Consider the following 18,506-nt stretch of genomic DNA (forward strand, 5'->3'; position numbering starts at 1 on the left):
TCCCATCCTGAACATTAAAGGACAGCAAATCTCTTCAGCAGACATGTCTATCTCGGACGCGCCTTAGAGACTCAGAAGACTAGACGAGATGATACTGGTGCTGTGATGTGTTGTTTGAAAGTGAATAATAATAACGAAGGTTGCTTGTTAATATATTGGTTTAGCTGATCTCTGTTTGATTACTTTGAACATATTGAGTCAGTTTCCTCATCAATTCACCCCCCAAAGTGTCTCCAGGCCAAGTACTCCTGCGTCCTCTTTGATAGTCTTGAGTCTATGGAGACACGCAAGAAGTCGAGCATAAGATCACCCGTCCTCTACGCGCAGGGAAAGAGGTGGGTTCTTCCCAAGGTCTTTGAATTGTGTGCACTGTGCCATGATCGCCGACGAAGTAAGGACCGACCCCTTCCCCTGAACGGGGAGCAAGAGCGACTGGGCTCAACGGCACCGAATTACGTCATTCCGCTCCTTACTTCCAGGCAGCCACGGATTGCAATGCGCTTTTGAAAATCGAGTCAAGTCCCAGAATCATTCACCTATATCTATATTATTTTCTCTTTTCTGCTAGGTGCTGTGAGAAGACAAAAGATAATGGAGGGAGTATGCGAGAGGAACGGACTGCCTACATTGTTGGTGTTGTCTGCTCTGTGAGACATGACCAGAGCGGGGCTTCAGGCACATGGAAGCCTCGTGTGAGAGGAGTCGTCTGAAACCGTAGCTGTAGAACTTGAGGCTCTGCGGGAGATCGAAACCAAGCTTTTTCATATCTCGGATCATCCGATGTGGAAGGAGAGATGGAGCCCTGCTACCAACTGACCTCATATGTGAAGTTTGCCCTCTTGGTGAGAGCATACCAACAACTCACTTGTTATCTTCTTTCAAAACGGTAGAGCTTGAGAATCGGCCTAGTTCCCACCAGCTCAACTCTCTATTTGGTTTTAAACCCAATCAGAGAACCACAATAGTCATGGAGAGGTGACGAAGGCGGGCAATTGTTTGTGTATTGTAACTGCCTGGCAAGTCTTTTTTCCCCAAACAAAGCGGCCATGACGTATGTTGAGAGAAATTGGGATTACGGCGACGGAAGGAACGGACTGAGGTGGCACCATGGGGCATCTTGTGGATTCGAACACGTAGATTGGCCATCTCACTCCCACATAGTTTTGTATGTACTTCTGAATTGCCCAATAACAAACCTATTGTTCCTGAAAACGTCATCCAAGTGCCACAGAACACCGGCAATGACTCGATGTTAGCCAAATGCCTTCCGAAAGACCTGATAACCGAGGGGAGACCGGAAGTTGAGCAGTTGGTGGAACTGGCTCGTGCATGTCTCGCGGTCAGCTACCCCGCATGTCAAACAGCGCTAGAAGGGGGGTTTACCGAGGAGCTTGGGGCAAATGCGGGGGAGACTGCGGGGAAGCCTTGCAAGCGAGCAAGTGTTGGTGGGAATGGAAGCGCCAAGTCCTCAATCATGGGGAAAGTGGGCCAGAAACGGGATTGTGAACGGTTCGGGGACCCTTGTCAACTGTGTCCAAGACGGGGATTGAGGATGGCTGGGTCGTCGCCTTGTCTCAGCATTCGCATGTTATCAAAGCATTGCGTGCTGTCAAAAACCCCTTCTCCTTTTCTTTTATCTCACCGACTGTGCTGCGCTGAAAACTGGTTTCGTTGACGCTGAGTGGTTGAGACAGCACCACTGATCAAGCGCTGTTGTATCAAAGAACGACATTCCCAGCCAACAGGTTCGGCCGTGCCAGTTTAACAACTCAACACACTACAACCGTGACAAAACTGTGTCAAGATGGTCTTTTACCCCCCTCCTTGGGTCCCGAAGCTCCCATTCGGTGAGGCTTACCCCAAAATCCGGTTGAGATGTAGGCAAACATGGCTAACTGGTTCATACATAGACCCCCCTGATTCGATTACCATTGGAGAGTTTATGAAGAATGAGATCTACGGTCGTCGCCCAATTGCAAAGAGCCGGAATCCCTTCACCTGCGGCTTGACAGGCAAGACATATGGTGTAACCGAGCAGCACAACCGCACCGAGCTTCTCGCGAGGGCATTGTCTAAGGTTATGGGCTGGGAGCCAAATGTTGATTCGCCGTGGGACAAGGTCATTGCTGTTTTCTCTGTCAATACTGTAAGTAAACGAACAAAAGGAGTTCAGGGTGCAGAATCAGGGGTGCGCGCCGAGCTTTTCGCTGACTTATCGCGTGCGTCGCCGACAGATTGACTACCTGTCTGTGCTTCATTCAGTCCACCGACTGTCCGGTATCGCTACACCTGCCAACGTCGCCTACTCAGCCGGAGAGCTTGAGCACCAGCTTCGTTCTTCAGGAGCCAAGGCACTGTTCACCTGTGTGCCAGTTTTGGAGACCGCCTTGACGGCTGCAAAGGCGGTAGGGATTCCAGATGACAAGATCTTTATCATGGATGCGCCAGTGCATTCAAAGAAACTCCCCTACAAGACTGTGGATGACTTGATTCAACTGGGTCAGTCCGTACCTGAGCTCGAGCCCCTGAAATGGGTTAAGGGTCAGGGTGAGAGACAAGTGGCATTTTTGTGCTACTCCAGCGGCACTTCTGGTCTGCCAGTAAGTCGAAACAGTTGAGTCTTGGTTGGATATGGGTTCAGCTAACTGGGGACCAGAAAGCTGTCATGATCTCGCACAAGAACGTTATTGCGAACACCATGCAATTTTGCATCTACGACTCAGTCTCAAGAGAAAAGCTTGGGGTGGAAACACAAACGGCTTTGGGATTGCTGCCATTCAGCCACATTTATGGGCTGGTGGTCATCGCTCATTCTTCAGTTTGGAGAGGCGATGGCGTCATTGTCCTCCCCAAGTTTGATCTAACAGAGTATCTCCAGGCCATTGAAAGGTTCAAGATCAACTATCTTCCTTTGGTGAGTGTGCTTTTCGCTTCGTTTTCTGCATCTGCTAACAAACGTAGGTTCCTCCAATCGTCATCCGTATGTTGAGTAGCAGAGACATCCTCAAGAAATATGACCTGAGCAGTGTCAGACTTCTCTTTACCGGAGCAGCGCCTCTTGGAAAGGAGACAGCTGAGGAGCTCCTGAAGATCTACCCAACGTGGCATGTGGGTCAGGGATACGGCATGACTGAATCGGCTACCGTCGTATGCACCACCAGCGAACACGATATCCACCAAGGCACATCTGGGTCTCTGGTGCCAGGCACACGGGCCAAGATCATTGATCAAGACGGCAAGGAGATCACCGAGTACAACAAGCCAGGGGAGCTTCTGGTTCAGTCACCCTCCATCACTCTCGGATACCTGAACAACGAGAAGGCTACCGCCGAAGCTTATGTCTGGGATGAGGATGGAAGATGGCTGAGGACCGGCGATGAGGTCATTGTCACCAAGGCGCCCAGTGGGTATGAGCACATTACCATTGTGGACCGGCTCAAGGAGTTGATCAAGGTCAAGGTGAGTTCATCATACCCCCTTGAAAATATTGACATCGAAACTCACAATGTTATTCTGAACAGGCCCACCAAGTCGCCCCAGCCGAACTCGAAGCCCACCTCCTCACTCACCCAGCCGTCGATGACTGCGCGGTCATTGCGGTTCCTGACGAGCGCGACGGCGAAGTACCCAAGGCTTTTGTGGTAACACCGGCGTCCATGGCCGGGCGGAAGGACGAGGACATGGCGGCTGAGATTCTCAAGCATGTCCAGGATCACAAGGCGCACTACAAGTGGCTCAAGGGCGGTATTGAGTTCATCGATGCTATTCCCAAGAGCCCGAGCGGCAAGATCCTGCGTCGCTTGCTTCGGGATAGGGAGAGGGAGGCGAGGAGAGCGGCGGGCGCGAAGCTTTGAGTGGCGGCTGTTTTTGGATATTGAGTATTGTTTTGGAAAGCCATGGTAGTGTTTGCGTGTTGGATAGTAATGGAAGCTAGTATTTCGGAGAATCTTCAACCTGTTAGCCAAATTCTGGAATGCCTGTCGTTCAGAGTGGTTGAGGACTTGATCTCTACCTACAAATCATGTCACCATCATTCAACGCTGCAGCTGATAAATCTTGCTTGCCGGTAGAGAGAGACTCTACACAAGAACTCCGCAGAGCTACAAAAAGGAGATCTGGACGAGAGAGGCATTGCATGTTGAAAAGTTGCAGTTGCTTTACTGGGATTTTTTTACTTTAGGCCAGTTCCCAGAACAAGGCACATTCCATCACCTAAGCACCACTTACACGACGTCTCCACCTTCCCAATTCGACCATTCAATCTCACCTCTCGCCATAGGTACCAGGTATCTTTCGACAACGTCTCGTAAGGTAAGCTAGGCAAGTTGACCACCATCCTCCTCATTAGGACTTGGCTAATGACTGACTTGGTATGGTTGGTGCAGGAAACATGTTGCACTGCCTCGGGTCCGGTGTGCTTTTTGTCAAACCATTAACAACCGACCACCCTCGAGGCCATGGAGACTTGTTTAGCTACTTCACAGGGTGGGGGAGACGGGGTAAGATGCCTCTACAGGGGATTTCCATCGGCCGGCAAAGAACAAGAGTGTGACAGGAGGGATTAGCCGGCGATGCTGCATGAATTTATAAACGATGAAGAGTAGGAACCGGCGACCTCGGCTGGCTACATCCCCGGCCTCGCCGTTGACTCCCCTTCCGCTTCGGTGGCGAGATCAGCAAGGGGTTCCCGTGTAACAAGCTGGAGGATTTCTCGATTTTTGAAGGGCAAGGCAGTGTCTTGTCATCTGCCATGCCCTTATCACGACGGGGATGAGATGGGATTGTTGAGGATGGCCATCAGGAGTGGGATCTTGACTTGGTGGATAGAGGCTTGTGACGGATGCCGTCCAAATCATCAGGCAGCTCACAGTCATCAGGAGGTTCACCTTTTAATGTCGTGGAGACGGGGTAGACAAAGTTATCCTTACATTGAAGGAAGGCAAGGAGAGAAAGCAAGCATAGCTGCTTGGAAGGATCAGTCGGTGAGTGAAACCGTCGAAGAGCAGGTTTGAGAGGTTGTATCGGAGGGTACAAACGAGGGCTGCTCGACTGAGTACCCCTTTGTGACGGACCTCAGGAGTGATGTCTCCGGGAGATATGGCCCAAAGCCCCCTGTGCTCCCCAGCAAGAGCAGTTGTGATTGGCAGAGAGGGTCTTTTTAGGTTTCCATAACTCAGCCAAAGGAACGCCACCCACCTCATTGCCCAGCGCTACCCCTAGCACCAGCCAGACCTCACTCCCTCGAGCCTATATGATCTGAATTTCTCTAGACAGTTTCCGTGGCGCGGCAGTATAGCGGTTCTTAACATTCCCAAGTTAGAGCGAAGATTCAGGTTCGACTCCTGGCCCGCCACAAAGCCTTTGATTTCTCAGGAAAACGTTTCCAGCCTTTCCTTTTTTTATGAGCAATAGTTTTGGTTTTATTTTTTCACCACCGCCATACCCAAGGTATAGATATTGAGCCGTCCGAAGAATAGATAGCTTTTGCCACATCAACAACACCCACACAGTTCACTCATGTATCGGTCAGGGGTATATGACAGATCCGCTCTCCACCTTGGTCCATTGCAAGTCCAGAATCTTCCTCAACTTCTCGTGCGGCCCGACATCCCGTGATAATCGCCTTACATTTTGCAAATCCTTCGTCGCGAAAAAAACATTTACATCCTGGTCTTGGCTGTGTTGTCGCTAGCCGCGTTACATAGTCCGGTCTGTTGGTAGTTGGGCGGCCAAGGTCTTCTTAAAGCCGTTGTAGCTGAACAGGCATGTCTGCGGCAAACCAACAAACCACAGCCAAGGGCCACGATCCTTTTCATATATCGCTTCACCGTTACTAGGGAAGGTAACAATGCTCCTACTCGACATTGTTTCATTCGACATCACCAAAACCTTCACCGACATGCCGAATAACCGTCGAGGGAGCCATGACACGCCACGGGCAGGTTTTGCCAGAGTTGCGGTACAGGAGCCACTGCATCGTGAGTTGGTGATCGACTGATCATTTCGAAGGAGTAGGTCAGGAAAGTGGGTATAAGTATCGCGACTCGTCGGCCTCAACTCCTGCTCATCTTTCACCATCATCCACCCTCATCAACAAACCTCAAAAGCCAAATCCAAAATCTCCTCTGCAAAGATGCAATTCTCGGTCACTCTCATTTCCTTGCTGGCTTCCCTGGCCATGGCCGCGCCTGGGAACAGTCCCGCCCCCGACTCCATCCACCTCGACCTGCCCGCTCTCAATGATGGTCTGGGATACATGATCAGCCCGGAGTTGAAGCCCGAGACCAACCAAACCATTGTCAAGAGACGCGAGGGTTGTGTTGCGTGCCAGTGGTGAGTGCTTCATCAACCCATCACACCAAAGAGAAACTCACTGACAACGAACCCAGGTGCGGTGGATGTGGTGTGAACCAGGGAATGTGCTGCATGCCTATCTGCTGCCAGAAGAGCTCTATTTCGAAGGAGAGCTGCTTGAGCAACGGATGGCGCTGGTCGACCAACTGCTAAAGTCACGGGACATTTCCACAGGGGGGTGCGAGCTGGGGAAAGGTATGGTGGTTCATCCTTTCAAGGTGGTCTGCGATATCGGTGTTATTTCGGTGAAGCAGTTTGAGCTAGAGATAGGAAGAATACGTAGGAATAGATCCTGTGATCACTTCAGCCTCCAGCAACCCAGATCATCACCCTGAGAAGAGGATCCACCTCCACTTGGAGTGGAAACTGGGATTTGCTTGTGTACTTCTCTCCACAGGTAGCTGACATTCGCGGGGGAACGCGATTCGTGGACGAACCGGTGGATTCGAGGTGACGCAACCGAGATGTGTGACAGAATTACTCTAGCTGAAGTTATTTCGGGTTGGATGTGTTTGTATGGTTCAGGATAGGAGGTGAAGAAATCTGGAAAACCAGTATCGAGCCGCTTGAGACTATGCATGCGACAACAGCAGCTATATGGCCCGTGCAGTGCTCTGCTATTCCATTATCAGTGATATGAACATATCTAGTATGAGGGCACTCTCTCTAGGTAAACCATGCTGCAAACGGAGCTGCCAAGATTGGCCTTGCCAAGCGCGGGGTGAATTGCAGATCCAAGCATCTTCCCTGGGCGCACAAATGTTGAGAAGGCCGAACATGTGCTCTGTCTCTCAAGCAGTTGAAGCTTGGGGGGAGAGGGTAACGAGCAGAGCAACAAAACACCAAATATACCGATTCGGAGATAGAGAGTAAGGACATACGATGGATACGGATCTACGGATCTCAGAAGCTCAGAAGCTAGGAAGAAAGGGGATTTTTTTTCAGGGTCCCCGAGAGTGGCAAGCCCGGAGGACGAGATGCTGGATGCAGTTGCGGATGCGGGGGTGGTTGGCTTCGGCATGCCGCGGCAAAACAACTGACAGCCTCCGCTCGAGCGATGGTGTAGCTCCCTGTGGCAGCTCGCGGCTTACTTGAAGAGAAGATCTCCTGTTGCATTTTTATTTTTTCTCTCTCGAGTTGTCCCGTCCCTAATCAACAAACCCACCGTCAGCCATTGCGAGGTGCCATTGCTGCCATTGACGATGTCTGCTGTCAACCGTGGGTTGCGCCAGGCCACCAAGTCCCTGCACACACGCCTTCCCCAGCGCATCTCGCAGCGCTCCGCTCTGCCATTGTTGAGCAGCACATTTAAGACGGCCGCCCCCCTCACTCCCGCCGCCCTCCACGCCCGCAGAAGCAACTTCTCCACCATGGCCTCTCTTCAGTCTGCCGCGACCACAGCCCCTTCCCCCGCCGGGCACAAGGGCTACGATCCTGAGATCCAGGACATCGCCGACTATGTGCACAACAAGCCCATTGACTCTGAGCTTGCCGTGAGTTGAGCCTCCCGGAGCTAGCCCCGCTTTATCCCATCTTTGGCTGATGCTGACCTTTCCCCCCGGAATAGTTCGACACAGCGAGATGGGTGTTCCTCGACACTCTCGGCTGCGGTCTGGAGGGTCTCCAGTTCAAGGAGTGCACCAAGCTCCTCGGCCCTATCGTCCCAGGGACCGTCGTGCCCAACGGCACCAAGGTTCCCGGCACACCCTATCAGCTCGACCCCGTGAATGGTGCCTTCAACATTGGTGCTATGATCAGATGGCTTGACTACAACGACTGCTGGCTCGCTGCTGAGTGGGGACATCCCAGTGACAACCTGGGCGCTATCCTGGCCGTGGCTGACTGGATCACCCGTACCAACAAGGCCGGCGGTAACCTCGCTGGCGGCAAGATCTTCACCATCCGCGATGTTCTCGAGGCTATGATCAAGGCGCACGAGATTCAGGGCTGCCTTGCTCTGCTCAACTCGTTCAACAAGGTTGGTCTGGATCACGTAGTTCTCGTCAAGGTTGCCAGCACGGCTGTTGTCAGCAAGATGCTCGGCCTCAACGAGAAGCAGACTGCCGATGCCATCACCCAGGCGTGGGTTGACGGCCAGAGCTTGCGTACCTACCGCCACACCCCCAACACCATGTCTCGCAAGTCGTGGGCTGCCGGTGATGCCTGCCAGCGCGCCGTCAACCTGGCCCTGAAGGTTCTCAAGGGCGAGAGCGGTGTTCCCACCGTTCTCTCCGCCCCCGTCTGGGGCTTCTATGATGTCCTCTTCAAGGGCAAGAAGTTCGAGTTCCAGCGCCCCTATGGCAGCTACGTCATGGAGAACGTCCTGTTCAAGGTGTCCTACCCTGCCGAGTTCCACTCTCAGACCGCTGTCGAGGCCTCTGAGAAGATCCACGCCCAGCTGAAGGCCATGGGCAAGTCTGCCGCCGATATCAAGGAGATCACCTGCAGGACACACGAGGCCTGCGTCCGCATCATCGACAAGCAGTTCAAGCCCATGGACAACTTTGCCGATCGTGACCACTGCATCCAGTATATGTGCTCCGTCATGCTCGTCTTCGGCCGTCTTACTGCCAACGACTACGTTGACGGCAGCGAGGCTGCCACCTCCCCTCTGGTCGAGTCTCTTCGCAAGAAGATCAAGTGCGTTGAGGACCCCCAGTTCACCGCCGACTACCATGACCCCGCTCTCCGCACCATCAGCAACGGCCTCACCGTTGAGCTCAACGACGGCACCGTCCTCCCCGAGGTTGTCATTGAAGCTCCTCTCGGCCACCGTCTCCGTCGTGAGGAGGCCAAGCCAGTGATCATGGCCAAGTACAAGCGTCACTTGGAGCCTCACTACAGCGCCGAGAAGGTGCAGGAGCTCCTTGAGCTCGGCCAGAACCCCAAGAAGCTCGAGGCTATGGAGGTTGACCAATATGTGGATTTGTATGTTAGCGAGAACAGCAAGTTTGTCAACTAGAGAGTGACAGACAGGCTCAAAATAGACTTTACTAAATGCAAATACAAAAAAAATTAATTTTATATATATCCTCATGTTGACACTGTATCGCTGACTCGGGACGTTGTTTCGGCCCGCCCCACTGTCGGGACGGGGTTGCACAGCCCCTGGTTGAGTCCCTTGACGGCTCGGGTACCGGCACACAGTGCATCCCCGGCGCCCGGGCGCCACTGGACTTTTGGTGGGGCTCCGGACTCGTCACAGCACTGCGCCACCCTGTAACCTTTCTTGCAACCTTTGACCAACACCACAATACTTCTGTTGACTGCAACGACAAGCGCCAGACTTGAGACGACATTTCCTTTTACTGCAGAACGAACCCTAACGATTCTCCAGTAAACTTCACCGAACTCAGTCATCATGGTCTCCGAAGACCGCCAAAGAGTCATTGAGACCAACCGGTCTCTGCGCAACATCAAGAATGTAGGCAACTCTCCCCTCAACCACATCACAAACGCCCATCTAACCCGTGTTTTCTGACTATAGGAACTCGAATCCCTCCTCGAAAAAGGTGTAATCACCGACGAAGCCTACGACACCATCTCGAGCCTCCTCCCCGCCGAGTCGTCGTTCAACTCGCGGTCTACCCCCGCCCCTCGCACCAATCCCTCCTCCCTTCCCACTCCAGCTGCTACCCCCTCCGCCGCTGTCCCTCCCACAGCAGCAATGGCAGCCCTCTCAGTAGGCGGCAACCCCAACCCTCCCCCTTCATACGCCCAGTCTACCGGCCCCCCTGCCCTCCCGGGTCGGAACCCTCCCCCTGCTAGTGCCCCGACCAAACCGATCATCGCCCACGCGAGAGCGCTTTACAAGTACAATGCCGCCGACGCGAGAGACTGTAGCTTCGACAAGGACGATAGGGTTGCTGTGTTTGAGTATATGAATGCGGATTGGTGGATGGGGAGGAATCAGCGGACGGGGCAGGAGGGGATTTTCCCACGGTCTTACGTTGTGGTGGAGGACGAAAAGGCTGCTCAACCTGCGGCGGTTCTTTATCCTCCCCAACAGCCGGTCTATGGTCAGCCTGCTCCGGGGGCGTATGGAGGGGGTTATCCGGGTGCGCCACCGCCCGGGCAGCCGTATCAGCCGCATGATCAGGGGCAGCAACAGCAGGGAGAAGAAGGGGGGAGTAAGATGGGTGAGCATGGGAAGAAGTTTGGGAAGAAATTGGGCAATGCGGCGATTTTTGGAGCGGGTGCGACGATCGGTTCCAATATTGTGAACTCTATCTTTTAAGGGGTGGGATTGGAGATGGATGGGTCTCAATGGACAAGAGACTGCGAAGGGGAAAGGATGTATCTTTCTTGACTTTCACTTATCGCCTTTATACCTGAAGCCTTTTTTTTTCCTATTTTCTTTTTGCGTCTTTGGGACTCTTCATCATATCATGTTAAGCCACGTCATGTTCAGAGTAGGGTTTGGGAGTTTGGCGATTCATGTTGATTTCTTACGCTAGGTTGGGATAATCTATCTTTTATTTTGTGAGAGATGCGGGAGTGGTATTGGTTGAATGTTGCTAGACATGGAAAAACCAGATAAAACAGTATTCAAAGGTTATGGTTCCTAAGTGGGATAGATCGTTGCCGGGAGAAGTGTGAGAATATGTCTGTAAGGAAGTACTGATATGATGGTTTGCCAACTTGGTAGTGATTGAGTTTCTGACTGTCAAATGTCATTAACATGTATCCTAATTCTGTTGTTTAAAACATGAACAAGTAACAGCATCAGTGGTTTAGTGGTAAAATCCATCGTTGCCATCGATGGGCCCCGTGTTCGATTCACGGCTGATGCACAACTTATCTTTTGTTCTTTCCTTGCATTTTTTTCTTCTCCACTGTGCCCAGCAGAGAGTGTCTGATTATTATTATTTTTTTGGACAGATTGGGGGTTTGATGTGATTTTTGCTGGATTTCCACCCATGTAAAGTTCGATTTGTGAAGGTTGTGGGAGTGGACAGATGCCCGTCGTCGTGGTCGAGACCAATTCCAATTCTCCGTTTTACCCAGCCACAAAAGATGGTGCCATCCGGAGAAGCTATGTTGTTGTTGGTGCGTCGTATAGGCGGAAGCACTTGCTGGCAGGCGGGGGATGCACGTTGTCGGCCTAGATCTTACCCATACCAGAATAGCCCCAACCAACCATTGGAATGCTACTGGGCGAACTCCGAAATGGGTTGTTGCAAGCACCCTTGTCACATCACCAACCCCAGGTGGAAAACGTGTGTACACAGTCAGCCGTCTGCGGCGATGCATTACTTTGGCTTGCCGACAATTTGGTCTCTTTTATTTAAGAACGTGAGATGGTCTGAATTCGGCCCTCTTCCTGATCTCACCTCACAGATTGGTTTCTTTTTGACATACAACCCAAGTTTTGTTAATCTTCCCTCTCCAACCTTCTCATATGCACTGTTTCGGAGGGCTGTTGTTCTCTTTGACGCTCACACGACCGACATCCCACACTTTTCCGATGTGGATTGTAAAAATACCACTGTGAGAAACGAGACAACCATCATCACCCGCTGCAGGGCGTGTGAACCTCGCAGCAATGTCTCGAGATCTCTCCCCGGCGCACTCCGGCTTGTCCTCCGGCGCCAAGAGTCCGGTCGCCGGTCCGTCATTGGCAGCACCGCCAATGCCGGCTCGTTCTCCGGGCTCTGTTGCCGACGACGCCGCGGAAGAGTCCGACGTCAAATCAACCCTCACCACCGCCGGCAGCATCAGCAAACGCCCCTTGATCGGCAAACGCCACGCCAGCACCCGGTCTGATGCCTCCGGTCTTCTACCATCAGAACCAGGATCACACCCCGACTCCCCATTATCACCACCCTCCCCCGGCTCCGACTCGGAAGAAGACACCTACCCCGAAGGCGGCCTCCGCGCCTGGCTCGTCGTCTTCGGCAGCTGGCTCGCCCTCTTTGCCTCCCTCGGCCTGATGAACGTCATGGCCACATTCGACACTTACCTCTCGGCGCGCCACCTCGTCGACCACGACAACGGCACCGTGGGCGGGATTATTTCTCTGTACACCATCCTCAGCTTCACTCTGGGGATATACGTCGGTCCGGTATTCGACAAACACGGCCCGCGGTGGCCGATTGTCGGGGGGAGTGTTTGTCTTTTCGCGGCGCTGATCGTGGTCAGCATATCGACCAACTACTGGCACTTGCTGGTGGCGTTTGCCGTGTTCAGCGGTCTGGGGAGCGCCTTGCTCTTCACGCCGTCGATCGCGGCGATTGGGCATTTCTTCAACGAGAGGAGGGGGTTAGCCACCGGGGTGGCGACTACGGCGGGGAGCGTGAGCGCGGTGGTGTTTCCGTATGTTGTGCAGGAGTTGTTTGTCAAGGTTGGGTGGCCGTGGACGATGAGAGCGTTGGCGTTGATTTGTCTTGGGGTTGCGGTGGGGGCGAACTTCTTGATCAGATCGAGGTTACCGCCGGCGAAGCATGCCAAGATCACTCCCAGTGTGAGGGTTTTCCAGACAAAAGGGTTTGGGTTGACGCTGGGGGCGGTTTTTCTGATGCAGTTTGCGGGGTTTGTGCCGCTGAGTTATCTTTCGGGGTATGTGCTTGCCAAGGGGTTCGGGCAGGAGTTTTCATTTGATGTTGTGACGGTGTTGAATGCCAGTTCGGCGTTTGGGAGGGTGGCGGGTGGTTGGTTGGGGGATTGGGTTGGGGTCTATAATGCGAATGTGGTGTTTTCGGTGTTGGCTTCTATCGCGTGTTTTGCGGTTTGGTTGCCTGTTGAGGAAGGAAAGGCCGGGATGATTGGGTTTGCGGTTTTGTTTGGGTTTACGTCTGGGAGTAATGTTAGTTTGATGCCGGTTACGGTAGGGAAACTGTGTGGGACGAGGGAGTATGGGAGGTATTATGGGACGGTGTATACTATTGTTAGTCTTGGGGTTTTGGTTGCTATTCCTATTGCTGGGAAGTTGGTGTTGGGGAGTAAGGGCAGTTGGGATGGGTTGATTGTTTTGACGGGGGTGGCGTATCTTGCTTCGGCGGTGGTGTTTGCGGTTGCGAAGATGTCGATTGTAGGGTGGGGATCAAAGCCTTGGGTGAATTTTTGAGGTGGAAGGAAGGGGGGTGGTGTATGAAGTTATGATCTTGCTTTCGGCTTCTTTTTCATTTTCGGGGGAGGGAAAGCGGTGTCACTGGCTGCAAGCTGTGTAACACGCTCAGAAGGGGAGCTAATCTACGATACCACAGCACGGCATGTATATAAAGTGCGCTCACAGAGCGAGTCTACAGTTTTCTTGCATACCAGTCAGGTTGTTTGAACAGAGATACCATATCAACTCCTTCGCGCGAAGATACAGATCAGAGACCTTCCTACTCAGCGAGTTATAGACTGGGAAATCCAAATTACTACCTTCTACTGCATGAACGTGAAACATTTTATACCCCCACCTTCATCGCTCAAGGCGAAGAATACATTCCCCTCGTCTCACTCCCCCCCATCCCCGAAGCCAAGCTGACACTCCTAGGCGTAACCGGCAACCCCATCTGCCCCCTCCTCTTCATGGTATTACTACTACTCCCCCCAAGCCTCAACCCAGGACTCCCCAACCCAGGACTCCCCAACCCAGGACTCCCCAACCCAGGACTCCCCTGGCCACCACCAACATCCAACCTCCCACCACCCCCTCGAAGCGCAACCATCAACTCCATACACCCCCTGACCCCCTTATTAACCCCCCTCAATCCCTCCACCATCCCCGGCCCAAAGCTCAAAATCTTCTTCCCTAGCGCCTCCCTGATTTGTATCCCTAGGTTCGTCCACTTGTTGAACAAGCTCTTGCACGTCGACCATATCGGACCATTTTCACTGTAATTGAGCGGCGATGAAGAAGACAGCATTGAGCGCAGAATGTCCGTTTGCTGGAGGACAGAGCTTGTTTTGGAGATGAGGTCTTCGAATAGGGGTACCATGGTGGATGATCGCAGTGAGTCGGTGGTTGTGGCGTTGTTGATGACGGATAAGAAGAGGTTGTCGAGGGACGGGAGGAAGGTGTGGATTAGGGTTGTGAGGTTGCGGAGGGAGGTGAGAAAGGCGGTTAGCTGGAGGGTTATGGGGGTCGTGACGTTGAATGTGGTGTTGGTGGATGAGGGGGTTGGGAGGCTGGGGAGGGGCATTGATAGGGGTGGCGGGGAGGTGAAACGGCGGTCGTCGCTGTCGTCGTCGTTGGAAGAGACGGCGGAAGTGAAAGAGTCGGCTGATTTAGGGGTTTGAGGGATGACGGCTATGGTGGTTGTTGGGAAGCTTTGGGAGGTGGATCGCGATGATGAAACAGAGACGGTCACAGAGTTCGACTTGGGACGGTAAGGGATATCGGTGCGGACTTGCATAGGTGTCTTGGGGGTGATGGCCGCTCGTTTTGCACGAAGAGACGATGGCTGTTGCGGCTGAGACGTTTGGGACCTGGGCGTCATTGGCAATGGCTGCGATAGTTGTCGACGACGGACAGAAGGAGGTGTCACTGGTGGTGGTTGGGAAGGACGAGCAGTCAGGATGTTGCTGCGGTTATTCAAAGGCCGGCTGGAAATGGCCACGCGCAGCTCCATGATGCCATGATAAACCTGCATGAGAAAGGTGCGCATATATCGGGGATCTCCATTGTCGACCAGTAAATCAACATTGCTGGCCAGCCGAGTACAAATCTGGACGTAGGCCAATATCAAGGCTGTGTAAGCGCGTTGCATAGGCCCGTAGTCTTGTGCTGATGTCCGACCGCCTGACGACAGTTCAAAATCCTGGATTGCCTGCTCCAGCTCTTCAAAGTATTTGTGGGTGTTGTAAAAGATCATCTCGAGACTGGAGCGCCGTGAAGTCCCGTCGTTGGTCAAACTCATCAACGTTTGTACGCACAAATGGATCTGATAAATGGAATATAGAACCCCTTTGAAAAACTCCAAGACCGGGTCTGGAATTTGAGATTGATAACGACGTATTGGCAGAGCGGAAAGCTCGCGAACACACAGCGGCCTCTGTAGAGACGGTTCTTCCGGACTGAAAGGATTGGAGAAGGTCGGCGCACCACTGTAACTGAAACCGCGAAAATGACTGCTAAGCCGGTTCATATTGGGCACATCTGTCGAAAGGCTTGAAGCCGAAGACGGCGCAAGAAAAGAGCTTGCTGATCCAGGGGTGATAGTCCTAGAAGAGATGGTAGACTCTGTCGTGCGAGAAGATGCCGTATCTGGTCTCTTCGGCTCCGGTGATACGGCCGGCTGCTCAGGCGGGCTCCGTAGATCGTCACTCGATGCCGTCATTGTCAGTGGTATCATTCCCGACGGTCTCCTGGTGTACCCATTGCTGTACTGAGAAAGAGACCGTCTGCTGGAAACCCTCGGTGGTCTAGACAAAGATGCAGATCTCGATCCTGGCGAAGATGCAATTCCGGATCCATTTACCTTGACCGGAAATCGGCCGCCTCGGCGTGATGGTACTCGCGGTGTATCAGCACTCTCACTCGACTCATCCCCCGTCTCTGTATCAGCCATCCCTTCAATGATACTCACACTGACACTCCGAGCTAGAAATTTCTTGATACGCTCAGTCACAACACGGTCTGTCTCGCTCTCGGCCAGAGCCCCACTGGACTGTTGATCCTGGACCGTTGGTAGCTGCAAGACCTCCTTGGGAGGGTAGATGATCGGATTGCCCGTGAACCTCAGCCGCTGAAGGGAGACCATATTCGCCATGCTAGCGGGAAGTCTTGTAATTTGGTTCTCCTGTACCGAAAGCGCCTTGAGCGAAGTCAGCTTGGAAATCTCGGGGGGGAGCTCCCTCAACCGATTCCTTCCCACATCGAGGAACTCCAATGATATTAGATCACATAACTGTAGCTGTGGTCAGCATTAAGTCTTCAGATCCAGGTCAAGCAGTACTCACTGCCAAAGGAAAGACCTCGAACGCATTGTTCCTCGCCGCAAGGTACCTCAAAGATGTACATTGCGAGAGCCTCGGTGGAAGTCCCTTCAAGGCATTGTGTGATAGCGCAAGCCTTTCAACCCCTGTCTTCAGGATATCGACAACCTCATCAGGTAAAACAGGAATGTTTTTCCCAATCAAATCTAGCGTGATTCCCGAACCAGTTGCCCCAGTGGTCCCCGACACTGGCGTTCTTGTCTCCTCATCTTCAATCGCTTTTCTCCTAGCCTCCCGAACGAGAGCAACGACCTGATTTGGCGAAAGCAACGGCCCAGTGTTGTTATTATTCGCATTGGGTGATGTACCCCTCGATGTACTCTGCCCTGTCGACAAAGGCGGGAATCGCTGCTGCTGCTGCTGCTGCTGCTGCTGATGCAGTTGATGTGCTCTCGAAAGCGGCATCCCACCTCCAGAAACCGACCGGGCTGCCATCGGGGGAGCCTTGCGATGGGTGTCCATTCTTTATCACTAAGTCAAACTCGATTCAGAAATTAACAATGCAAACCCCAACTGAAAATTTCATAAGTGGCAGTATCAACGGAAACGCATATCTCAAAATTGAGAACCACTGTGTAAGAAGAGAGCTGATTGATCGATCCCGTCGCTGTGCTGTGTGCTGCCGTGCTTACCTCCTGCAGCACCATATCTCTAACCCTTCTGTGCCAGCCAGCCGCGCTGTACAACACAGCCAATCCTGGCACATCCTCGCGTGCTTGCTGCAAATCCCGTCAGCTCTCAGCCGTGTTTCTTGCGTTGCGTTTGCCTGCCCCTGGGCGGGTGACGGGCAGCCCCCAATTACACACGAGGGCGCGGCCAGTGAACTGTCATGAATTCCATACCATCAAAGCTAAAGATCACCCACTCCGCCAAAAATATACATGAAGCCCCTCGCGATTTGTGTTTGAATCCAAAGCTTCCATAGTGGATATTTCCGATTATTCTTGTTGTGAGAGTTTAGCAAAAATTATTGGTTTGAGCTCGTGGAAGTAAGACATCTCCAACCAAGTCTGCATTATTCTGTAGCCACGGAAACTCACCCATGTGCACGGGCCAACCATGGGTAACCATCACCTCCATCCTCTCCACTATCCGTCCGCTCACAACTCAATGACATGAAACTCGGCAACACAATCACCCGAACACATGTCACTATCATGCCTGTCACCACTTCTTCAACTCATTCGTCCCAGCTCATAATTTGAGCATTCTATGGGAATCCCTCTCATAGGGGAAGCTGCCTCACTTACATGTCCCATGAGCTGTAGATATGTCGTGCGACGATCATTTTGCCTTTGTGGTGTGTGTTGGCCCCCTCTCACTCGCTCATGTTGTGACCAGCAGCCTTGTGAGCTGGCCCATCAGTCAGTCACCGGATGTAAGTGAGATTACAGCTGTCATCTCGTCATGTGATCTCGCTCCTGTTGTGTTGCAGGAGGTAGGGTGTTCCAATGACGATGCCCGAGGCTGATCACTTATTATTGAGAGTTGTGAGAGGTATGCATGCTTATCTTAATATCGAAGTTGAGATGGTTGTCATGAAAATATCCTCTCACAAATGAAAACCGGTAATTCTGGACTACTGCGTCGCATCGCATTATAAAAGCTTGATGAGTTGGTAACCATTTATTGAGCCAACCCTGTAAGTGATGAGTCAACCCAAAGACAAAAGCTGAACGTAGCCATCACCACAACCACAAGCGCCAGCCTCTCCGTTTGTGAATTCTAGTCATTCACTAACCAGATTTCCAACAGTAAAAACCTGCTTTCTAACCCACCTTCATCAACCCACCCTTTCCTTACTTACACTATGTACTTCATCTTGAGTGACAAATATCTCCTCTCCCTTCAACCCAAATAGCCACCAATACGTAAACCACCACCCAAAAACATCACCCCTTGACACTTCACCAAACAACACCATGTTACGGCAAAGCTCAAAATTGATAATGCCAAACCCGAAATAACGTACGAATATTGTAACAGCATTCACATACCAACCAACCGAATGCCCTCTCATACTCCCAAAACCAACGTCTCCACTTGAACACCAAAACTCCCGAAACTCCGCTCACAAGCTATCTATTCTTCTTTGGCGTCATGTTCATCAAGGTGCTTACCTACCTCACATTGGTACCTAACCTACCTGCCGTCCGTCACCCATCACAACAAGATCACGATCGAAACACCCACCTTCCCCTAACATGGAGAGTCGTGGCAATATG

At 52.4% G+C, this 18,506-nt stretch overlaps 6 protein-coding genes and 1 non-coding gene across 7 annotated transcripts; 6 read left to right on the forward strand and 1 right to left on the reverse strand.

Annotated features, from left to right (window-relative positions):
- Positions 1-1,088: 1,088 nt before the first annotated feature.
- On the forward strand, positions 1,089-4,039 carry QC761_117270 (uncharacterized protein). Its single transcript, XM_062875006.1, has 6 exons — positions 1,089-1,847; positions 1,911-2,146; positions 2,235-2,600; positions 2,657-2,914; positions 2,962-3,459; positions 3,522-4,039. The coding sequence occupies exons 1-6, from the start codon at positions 1,805-1,807 to the stop codon at positions 3,852-3,854; spliced, it is 1,734 nt and encodes a 577-aa protein (XP_062738226.1). The 5' UTR covers positions 1,089-1,804; the 3' UTR covers positions 3,855-4,039.
- Positions 4,040-5,848: 1,809 nt separating this feature from the next.
- Positions 5,849-6,337, forward strand: QC761_117275 (uncharacterized protein; the record flags this gene model as incomplete). Its single annotated transcript, XM_062875007.1, has 2 exons — positions 5,849-5,978; positions 6,108-6,337. 2 exons carry the CDS (start codon positions 5,849-5,851, stop codon positions 6,335-6,337), a joined length of 360 nt encoding a protein of 119 aa, XP_062738227.1.
- A 778-nt stretch (positions 6,338-7,115) lies between these two features.
- Positions 7,116-9,390, forward strand: PDH1 (ATP-binding cassette transporter CGR1). Its single transcript, XM_062875008.1, has 2 exons — positions 7,116-7,847; positions 7,922-9,390. The coding sequence occupies exons 1-2, from the start codon at positions 7,557-7,559 to the stop codon at positions 9,314-9,316; spliced, it is 1,686 nt and encodes a 561-aa protein (XP_062738228.1). The 5' UTR covers positions 7,116-7,556; the 3' UTR covers positions 9,317-9,390.
- Positions 9,391-9,566: 176 nt separating this feature from the next.
- On the forward strand, positions 9,567-11,005 carry PIN3 (protein that induces appearance of [PIN+] prion when overproduced). Its single transcript, XM_062875009.1, has 2 exons — positions 9,567-9,778; positions 9,842-11,005. The coding sequence occupies exons 1-2, from the start codon at positions 9,716-9,718 to the stop codon at positions 10,589-10,591; spliced, it is 813 nt and encodes a 270-aa protein (XP_062738229.1). The 5' UTR covers positions 9,567-9,715; the 3' UTR covers positions 10,592-11,005.
- A 71-nt stretch (positions 11,006-11,076) lies between these two features.
- Positions 11,077-11,147, forward strand: QC761_0019460. The gene has a single exon. It is a non-coding gene; the product is annotated as a tRNA-Gly (tRNA).
- Positions 11,148-11,899: 752 nt separating this feature from the next.
- QC761_117300 (uncharacterized protein) lies at positions 11,900-13,420 on the forward strand (the record flags this gene model as incomplete). The annotated part of the gene is made up of 1 exon (XM_062875010.1): positions 11,900-13,420. One exon carries the CDS (start codon positions 11,900-11,902, stop codon positions 13,418-13,420), a length of 1,521 nt encoding a protein of 506 aa, XP_062738230.1.
- A 349-nt stretch (positions 13,421-13,769) lies between these two features.
- Positions 13,770-16,743, reverse strand: SOG2_1 (RAM signaling network component; the record flags this gene model as incomplete). The annotated part of the gene is given in 3 exon segments (XM_062875011.1): positions 13,770-16,193; positions 16,246-16,638; positions 16,654-16,743. The coding sequence occupies 3 exon segments, from the start codon at positions 16,741-16,743 to the stop codon at positions 13,770-13,772; spliced, it is 2,907 nt and encodes a 968-aa protein (XP_062738231.1).
- Between the last annotated feature and the right edge of the window lie 1,763 nt (positions 16,744-18,506).

Source organism: Podospora bellae-mahoneyi, assembly GCF_035222275.1.
Source record: "Podospora bellae-mahoneyi strain CBS 112042 chromosome 1 map unlocalized CBS112042p_1, whole genome shotgun sequence".
Classification (NCBI taxonomy): Eukaryota; Fungi; Ascomycota; class Sordariomycetes; order Sordariales; family Podosporaceae; genus Podospora; species Podospora bellae-mahoneyi.